The sequence below is a fragment of the Babylonia areolata genome, chromosome 27 (genome assembly GCF_041734735.1).
Source record: "Babylonia areolata isolate BAREFJ2019XMU chromosome 27, ASM4173473v1, whole genome shotgun sequence".
In the NCBI taxonomy this organism is placed as follows: Eukaryota; Metazoa; Mollusca; class Gastropoda; order Neogastropoda; family Buccinidae; genus Babylonia; species Babylonia areolata.
In genome coordinates this window covers 19,161,590-19,171,589 of record NC_134902.1, presented here as the reverse complement: position 1 = coordinate 19,171,589, position 10,000 = coordinate 19,161,590, and the positions used below count along the sequence as shown (strand labels likewise).

The 10,000-nt window shown below is 50.2% G+C and overlaps 1 protein-coding gene across 1 annotated transcript in view; it reads left to right on the top strand.

The window, feature by feature from the left end:
- Nucleotides 1–4,652: 4,652 nt before the first annotated feature.
- The window catches only part of LOC143301175 (uncharacterized), a 6,351-nt gene continuing 1,003 nt past the window's right edge, over nt 4,653–10,000 (top strand). Inside the window, exons 1-4 of the mRNA XM_076615269.1 lie at nt 4,653–4,814; nt 6,302–6,385; nt 7,813–8,017; nt 8,483–8,539. Coding sequence (XP_076471384.1) covers nt 6,302–6,385; nt 7,813–8,017; nt 8,483–8,539 — 346 coding nt within the window. The 5' untranslated portion in view covers nt 4,653–4,814. The remainder of the gene's footprint in view (nt 4,815–6,301; nt 6,386–7,812; nt 8,018–8,482; nt 8,540–10,000) is intronic.

Genomic DNA, 10,000 nt, shown 5'->3' with positions numbered 1-10,000 from the left:
ACCCCAACCCTCATAACACCCCTCACCCCAACCCCCACAACACACCTCACCCCAACCCTCATAACACCCCTCACCCCAACCCCCACAACACCCCTCACCCCAACCCCCACAACACCCCTCACCCCAACCCTCATAACACCCCTCACCCCAACCCCCACAACACCCCTCACCCCAACCCTCACAACACCCCTCCTCACCCCAACCCTCACAACATCCCTCACCCCACCCCTCACACCACCCCTCACCCCAACCCTCACACCACCCCTCACCCCAACCCCCACAACACCCTTCACCCCAACCCTCACAACATACCTCACCCCAACCCTCACACCACCCCTCCTCACCCCAACCCTCACAACATCCCTCACCCAACCCTCACAACACCCCTCACCCCAACCCTCACACCACCCCTCCTCACCCCAACCCTCACAACATCCCTCACCCCAACCCTCACAACATGCCTCACCCCACCCCTCACCCCACCCCTCACCCCAACCCCCACAACCCCCCTCACCCCAATCCTCACAACATCCCTCACCCAACCCCCACAACATCCTTCACCCCAACCCCCACACCACCCCTTATCCCAACCCCCAAAACTGCGACTCCCTCATCCCGTCGACCTCAATCCCCACAACCCCCCCCCCCCCCCAACATTCCCTCGCCCCCCACAACTCCTAAACCCGTACCATAACCCGATCTACCCACACCCCAAAACTGTAACCTTACCCCCCCTCACCCCCTCGACCCCAACCCCCACCACACCGCCATACCCTGCAATATACACGCCCCCTCCCCCCCCCCCCCACACACTCAATACTCCTCATCCCACCATCCGCAACATCCCCATCCCTCCGTAACACAACTCCCTCCTCCCCCCATACTCCTCATCCCACCATCCGCAACATCCCCATCCCCCCGCAACACAACTACATCTCCTCATCCCACATCCGCACCCCATCCCCGCAACACAACTCCCTCCCCCCCCTACTCCTCATCCCACCATCCGCAACATCCCCATCCCCCCGCAACACAACTCCCTCCTCCCCCCATACCCCTCATCCCACCATCCGCAACATCCCCATCCCCCCCGCAACACAACCCCTCCCCCCCTACCCTCATCCCACCGTATCCGCAACATCCCCATCCCCCCGCAACACAACTCCCCCCCCTACTCCTCATCCCACCATCCGCAACATCCCCATCCCCCGCAACACAACCTCCCCCTACCCTCATCCACCATCCCACATCCCACCACCCGCAACAAACTCCCCACCCTACCCTACCACACAACTCCCCTCCCCCCCATACACTCTTCCCATCCCACCATCCGCAACATCCCCATCCCCCCGCAACACAACTCCCCCCCCCCCATACCCTCATCCCACCATCCGCAACATCCCCATCCCCCCGCAACACAACTCTCCCCCCCTACTCCTCATCCCACCATCCGCAACATCCCCATCCCCCGCAACACAACTCCCCCCCCCATACCCCTCATCCCACCATCCGCAACATCCCCATCCCCCGCAACACAACTCTCCCCCCCTACTCCTCATTCCACCATCCGCAACATCCCCATCCCCCGCAACACAACTCTCCCCCCCCTACTCCTCATCCCACCATCCGCAACATCCCCATCCCCCGCAACACAACTCCCCCCCCCCCTACCCCTCATCCCACCATCCGCAACATCCCCATCCCCCGCAACACAACTCTCCCCCCCTACTCCTCATCCCACCATCCGCAACATCCCCATCCCCCCGCAACACAACTCTCTCCCCCCCCCTACTCCTCATCCCACCATCCGCAACATCCCCATCCCCCCGCAACACAACTCTCTCCCCCCCACATACTCCTCATCCCACCATCCGCAACATCCCCATCCCTCCGCAACACAACTCCCTCCTCCCCCCATACCCCTCATCCCACCATCCGCAACATCCCCATCCCTCCGCAACACAACTCCCTCCTCCCCCCATACCCCTCATCCCACCATCCGCAACATCCCCATCCCCCCCGCAACACAACTCCCTCCTCCCCCCATACCCCTCATCCCACCATCCGCAACATCCCCATCCCCCCGCAACACAACTCCCCCCCTACTCCTCATCCCACCATCCGCAACATCCCCACACCCCCGCAACACAACTCCCCCCCCCCCATACCCCTCATCCCACCATCCGCAACATCCCCATCCCCCCGCAACACAACTCTCCCCCCCCATATCCCTCATCCCACCATCCGCAACATCCCCATCCCCCCGCAACACAACTCCCCCCCCCTACTCCTCATCCCACCATCCGCAACATCCCCATCCCCCCGCAACACAACTCTCCCCCCCATACCCCTCATCCCACCATCCGCAACATCCCCATCCCCCGCAACACAACTCTCCCCCCTCCCCTACTCCTCATCCCACCATCCGCAACATCCCCATCCCCCGCAACACGAACTTCCCTCCTCCCCCCCCCCTACCCCTCATCCCACCACCCGCAACATCCCCATCCCCCGCAACACAACTCTCCCCCCCCCACCCCCCATACCCCTCATCCCACCATCCGCAACATCCCCATCCCCCGCAACACAACTCTCCCCCCTCCCCTACTCCTCATCCCACCATCCGCAACATCCCCATCCCCCGCAACACGAACTTCCCTCCTCCCCCCCCCCTACCCCTCATCCCACCATCCGCAACATCCCCATCCCCTGCAACACAACTCCCTCCCCCCCCCCCCCCCCTGCCACCGCTCATCCCACCACCCGCAACATCCCCATCCCCCGCAACACAACTCCCCCCCCCCCTACCCCTCATCCCACCACCCGCAACATCCCCATCCCCCCGCAACACAACTCTCCCTTCCCCCATACCCCTCATCCCACCACCCGCAACGCCCACACCTCCTGCAACATCCCGTTACCCCAACCACACTACAACAACCCCCCACCCTCAAAGCACAACAGGGGGAGTCGGGGGGAGGGGGGGGGGCGGGGGGAGGGGACGTGGGTTGGCTAGCTGGTCCTATCAGGGAGCCATCCCAGTGCCGACAGTCTAGCCCTGCTGAAACCCTCTTGGCCGAGAGATCGAGTGGGGTTGCGGAAAATTGAGAAATATACTCTCCCACTCCAATCAAATTCTAGCCCAGTGACAGTTTCAGTTTCACTTTCTCAAGGAGGCGTCACTGCGTTCGGACAAATCCGTATACGCTACACCACATCTGCTAGACAGATGCCTGACCAGCAGCATATAACCAAACGCGCTTTGTCAGGCCTTCAGAGCACGCATTATATATTTGTGAACCTATCCAGGTGGATTTCATCTACAGAATTTTCACGGCCAGAGGACAACACTCTCGTTGCCGTGGGTTCTTTTTCAGTGCGCCAAGAGCTTGCTGCACAAGGGACCTTGGTTCATAGTCTCATCCGGACGACTAGACGCTCAGTTCGAATTTCCAGTCTAACTCGGGAGAAAGGGACGAGAGTGGGATTCGAACACAGACACCCCCCCCCCTCTCCCCACGGACTCTGTAGTCTCAACCTTTCTGCCACCTTCCTCCCACAACCACTCCCTCCCCCCCCCACACTCCTCCCCTACCCCCCACCCCCCACCGCTCCCCCACTCCACCCCACTCCACCCGGCCTGCCCCCGACCCCCTCCACAACAGGGGCCAGCTGGCTTAATAAGGGAACCATCCCAACGCCGACAGTCCTAAAACCCTCTTGGCCGAGAGAGTGGGGGGGTACGGGGGTGGGGTGGTGGTAAGTGTGTGTGTGTGAGGGGGGGGGAGGTGGATGCAGTAACACTCTCCACTCCAATCAAATTCCAGCCCAGTAACAACATGTATGTGTGTGTTATGTTGTACTTTTCATGTAATTGAAGATGTTTAAAAAAAAAAAATTTAAAAAAAGGGGGGTGGGTGGGTGGAGAAAGGAGAAAAAAAAACTGAAAAAAAAGAATAGAAAGGGAGAGAGAAGAAAAGAAAAGAAAAAAAAAAAGAAAAAGAAAAAAGGAAGATTGATTGTAAGTTTGGTACACATAATTGTATGCTTTGTACGGCTTCCTTCTACATTATTGTTGTCTTCTCTCTCTTTTTTTTTATATATTTTTTTTTTAACAAGCCCAAAATCCGTAAATGAAAAGTAGTATTAATTCCATAAATACTCTTCATTGATTACTATGACATAGTTATGGAGTGACAAGTATTGCTTTGATTATTTCCATGTTGTTTAGTTGATTGTGTACTTTATAATTATACAAAATAAAACGGTGGTCTTCCCTAGAAAGTCCGGGTAAAAAAAAAAAAAAAAAAAAAAAAAACAGCAACTTGCAGCCTGCCTCCTCTACTGCCCTGTGTGTGGTGGTCATGGTCGAGCACGACACTCGCTGATGACTATTATAACAATACGGTAACCCCCCACCCCTACCCCCACCCCCCACCCCCGTATCGACAAAGCTACAGGGCCTGTGCAGTAACCGATCGGACACGAATCGCTGATGACCATTATCACATACGGAAACCCCCGTAACGACACGGTTACCGGGCCTGTAAGTAACCGATTCCCCCCCACCTGTTATTAATTATTGACCGGTAGGCCAGTTGTTATATTACAATCTTGAAATCCACGGCTATAAAAAACCGGGGAGCGGATTGGGACCACTAGTGGACATCAGAGTCTTATCTCTCGCTTATCCATCAGCGCAAAGTTACTGGACAGCGGCCAGGGCAATCGACTAAAGAAGCATCGTCATCGCTGACCTGATTTTTTGGTTTTGTTTTTTTAGTCTTCAGCTCGTTGATTGACAAACTTCAAAGGTGAGAGAAGGGAGAGAGAGAGAGAGAGAGAGAGAGAGAGAGAGAGAGAGACGGACAGACAGAGAGAGAGAAGACAAGACAAGACAAAGACAAAATCTTTATTATCGAGGGTAATAGATAAGCAAGTAACATGTGTTTTGTTGTTGTTGTTGTTGTTGTTTTTTGGGGGTTTTTTTGCATCCAGTCCTCGCCCTTAGGAGAGAGAGAGAGAGAGAGAAGGGGGGGGGGAGAGAGAGAGAGAGAGAGTGTGTGTGTGTGTGTGTGTGGTTTAGAAGAGAAAAATACATGTATAAGTCAAATGCCTGACCATTACGTCATCAGCTTCTTCAAATTTCGAAGTAGCAATCATGAGTTAGCCGAGAGACGCAATGGCATACCACGAGAGTTATGTATATAATATGTGTAAGGTTTGTGACATGTCTATGATAGGGGATGAGTTCTATTCTGTAATGGATTGCCCCGTGTATGATCAGTTGCGAAAAAGGTTTTTGTACCTGAAAAAATATTTGTCTCCGAAATCGATTTTTGATTTATGCAATATGCTCAAAGGAGGCAAAAAAAAGTTATCTTATATGTCAGTAAGTTTATAAGTTGTCCAGATACCCCCTTTGAGTTTAAAGACGTTTGTGATTTCTCAGCTTCTATGTGACGCTGTTGTGCATTTGGAAATGTTTATTCTGGGCTTGAAATAATTATTTCGTAGTAATCCTTCATACCTCCATACTCTAATAGGAGTAAAAAGATGACTGAAACTTGAGTGAGTGAGTGAGTGAGTGAGTGAGTGAGTGAGTGTGTGTGTGTGTGTGTGTGTGTGTGTGTGTGTGTGTGTGTGTGTGTGTGTGTGTGTATTATATGTTGGTACGTGCTGTTTATTTTCGCGTTAGACACCATAGCATATTAGTGTATTTTGGCTATCACCTTTTGTAGTTACAGTCAAGCGACTTAAGCGCTGGAAGCCACTATATAAATTGGCCATCATTGTTATCAGTAGTAGTAGTAGTAGTAGTAGTAGTAGTAGTCGTACTATTATTATTGTCATTATCATCATTATTATCATTATTGTTATTATCATCTTTATTATTGTTGTAATTATTATTATTGCCGTTATTATTATTATTATTGTTGTTGTTGTTGTTGTTGTTGTTGTTGTTGTTGTTGTTGTCGTTGTCGTCGTCGTCGTCGTCATCATCATCATCGTCGTCATCATCATCATCATCATCATATTATTATTATTATTATTTATTATTATTATTATTGTTGTTGTTGTTGAAGTTGTTGTTGTTGTTGTTATCAGCAGCAGCAGCAGCAGCAACATTACTGTTACCATTATTGTTATTGTTATCATCATCATCATCATCGTTATCATTATCATCAACACGCATCATAATCATCATCATCATCATCATCATTATCATCATCATCGTCGTCGTGTTGTTGTTGTTGTTGTTGTTGTTGTTGTTACGTTCTATGCTACATCACCCGTGCAGATGAAGGTGATGTGCCTGCTGCTGGTGCTGGGTGTGGCCGTGGTGTACCAGGTTGAGGCAGGGTGGTGGACCAGAGCCACGGAAGTGAGTATAGAGTGTCGTCCCTTTGGTCTTCATCCAGTCGCTGAGAGCTCCCATATTTTTCTTCTTCTTCTTCTTCTTCTTCTTCTTCGTTCGTGGGCTGCAATTCCCACGTTTACTCGTATGGTCACGAGTTGGCTTTTACGTGTATGACCAGGTTTTCTTGTTGTTCTTGTTTTTTGTTTTGTTTTTTTTACCCCCACCATGTACGCGGCAGCAGCCAAACATCCGTTCTCGGGGGCCGTGTGCATGCTGGGTATGTTCTTGTTTGTTTCCATAACCCACCGACCGAACACTGACATGGATTACAGGATGTTTAAAACGTGCGTGTTTGATCTTCTGCTTGCGATATACACACGAAAGGGAGTGGGGGGTTGGGGGGGGGGGGGCGGTGTTCAGGCACAAAGCATGTCTGTACATAAATATGTTGACCTGGGAGATCGGGAAGATTTACACCCTTTACACCAGCAGGCAGAAATTTAGACAGAGGGGGAAAAGATATAAATGATTTTTTTTTCTGATATATATATATATATATATATATATATATAGAGAGAGAGAGAGAGAGAGAGAGAGAGAGAGAGAGAGAGACAGACAGACAGACAGAAAGACAGAGGAGGGGTGGGATGAGCTGACGGAAAATTAGACAGAAGGAAAATGAAATAAATGTATCATTCTTTTCTTGGGAGAGAGACAGAGACAGACAGGCAGAAAGACAAACAGACAGATAGACACAGAGACAGAGACAGACAGACAGACACAGACAGACTGGCAGAGACAGAAAGAGAGATTGAAAGGCGAATCGGGAAAACGCCACGGATATAAATAGAATGATGCGTATTGTATTGTAACTGGACACATCCTCACCATCACCTTGGCAGTGGATCGGAGGCGCGGCAAGTGCCGTGGTGGACACGATCGGCTAGCTGAGAGAGAGTGGGGGCGGAGAGGGGGGGGGGAGAGACAGAGACGGAGAGAGGGAGAGAGAGTGACAGAGACAGAGAGAGGGAGATAGAGAGAGAGGGCGGGGGAGAGAGAGAGAGTGACAGAGACAGAGAGAGGGAGAGAGAGAGAAAGAGAGAGTGACAGGCACAGAGAGGGAGATAAAGAGAGAGAGTGACAGACAGAGAGAGGGAGAGAGAGGGAAAGAGAGAGAGAGAGTGAGTGACAGAGACAGAGAGAAAGTGGGAGAGAGAGTGACAGAGACGGAGAGAGAGAGGGAGACAGAGACAAAGAGAAAGACAGAGAAAGAGTGAGAGACACAGACACAGACAGACACAGACACAGACAGGAACCACAGACTTATATACGTCCGTGGACAGAAACAGACAAGGACAGACAGAGACAGAAAGACAGAATTTTTTTTTTTAAGGGCGAATCGGGAAAATACCACGGATATAAATAGAATGGTGCGCATTGTATTCTTCCAGTGGATCGGGAACGCGGCAAGTGCCGTGGTGGACACGATCGGAAAGAAGCACCGCCGTCGACGGCAGCTGGCTGAAGACATGGACCCTAACGCCCTGAAGAAGGTGGACAAGATCTGCCACGACTTCCACATCGAGGAGCTCACCCCTGACGGAATCACCTTGGAGATGATCAAGGTCGCCTTCGAGAAGACCGACATGGAAGATGGTAGGATAATGATATCAATCAATAATAATGATAATGACTGATATTAGTAATGATTATGAGGACGATGATCATGATGAAACAATAATGATAATGATGATGATGATGATAATGATGACGACGACGACAACAACAACAACAATAATAATCATCATCATTATTATTATCATCATCATCATGGATTCGGTGGTTTGACTGTTTGTTCATTCTTGTTTATAGCGTGTGCGTGTAGTGTGTGTGTGTGTGTGTGTGTGTGTGCGCGCGCGCGCGTATATATGTGTACATGAGTGAATGTGTGTGTACGTGTGTGCTTGTATGTGCCTGTGTGTTTGTGCGTGTTTGTGTGTTCATGTGTATGCGTGTGCTTGTGTGTGCATGTGTATGCGTGTGCATGTGTGTGCATGTGTATGTGTGTGTGTGTGTGTGTGTGTGTAAGTGTGTGTCTACCATTTCTCTATTCATTTACAGGAAAAACAGATGATGCGCTGAATATCTCCGAGCTAGACGACTTCATCACCTCAGTGGGTAAGCGAACTTTGAGAGGGAAGAGTGGGGTGGGTGAGTGCGCTGGGGGGGGGGGGGGGTTGAGGGGGGTTGGGGAGGGGGCGTGAGAGAAAGAAACAGGGAGGGAGGGAGGGACATGGCAAGACGTGTTTATTTCAAGAAAACCCGTTTGGGGGTGTGGGGGGGGGGGGAGTGTTACATGAAAATGTTACATGTTTCATGTAACCAACACAAATATGCATGTACTCTCAATCATTCAGAAATGGCCATACCATAACTGTTTCGTTAAGACATGCATAAGACATATTTCTTCTTCTTCTTCTTCTTCTTCTTCTTCTGAGTTTGTAAACTGCAACTCCCACGTTCACTCGTATGTACACGAGTGGGCTTTTACGTGTATGACCGTGTTTTTTTTTACCCCGCCATGTAGGCAGCCATACTCCGTCTTCAGGGTGTGCATTCTGGGTATTTCTTTTGTTTCCATTACCCACCGAACGCTGAAATGGATCACAGTATCTTTATCCGTGCCTATTTGATCTTCTGCGTGCGTATACACACGACTAAGGGGAGGGCGGGGGGGCGGGGGAGGGGGGGGGGATTCAGGCACTAGCAGATCTGCACATAAATTTTGTTGACCTGACGAGATCGGAAAAACCTCCACCCTTTACCCACCAGGCGCCGTTACCGAGATTCGAACCCGGGACCCTCAGATTGAAAGTCCAGCGCTTTAACCACTTGCCTGTTGCGCCCCGGCGTCATACGACATAAATGTGCCTTTTCGTTGCGTGAGTCGTTTAGCAAGCCCCAAACCTCTGACCCGTATAAAAGCATGGGTTTAATTTGTGTATCAAATAATTTGAAGACAAGCGATGGAGTTACATCACCAAGACTCCACATGGTTCTAAATATGTATTGAGAGAGAGAGAAAGAGAGAGAGAGAGATAACAAACGAAATTTTATTGAGAGACAGACAGACAGATAGAGAGAGAGATAGAGAGAGATAGAGAGAGAGAGAGAGAGAGAGAGATAACGAACGAAATTTTATTGAGAGAGAGAGAGAGAGAAAGAGAGAGAGAGAGCATCAACACACACACACACACACACACACACACACACACACACACACACACACACACACACACACACACACTAATGAATGTTTGAAACTTAGAAAATGAAAGTAAACTCACATTACAACTACTGTAAAACATACTTACGTGTTGTCACATGGAACTAGGTGTGTCTCTTGACGTGCACGTGATTTTTAGCTGTAAAAACGTTTAGTTGTTTTTTTTCCACTCACTTTATATCTTTTGCTATCTTCAAGCATTTCTCCTGTTCATATGGGCCAGATGGCCTGCAAAAAACTGAATAAACCATAATTGTTATTTGTTATTGTTATTGTTACACACAGACACAGACACAGACACACACACACACACACACACACACACACACACACACAGACACACACACACACAC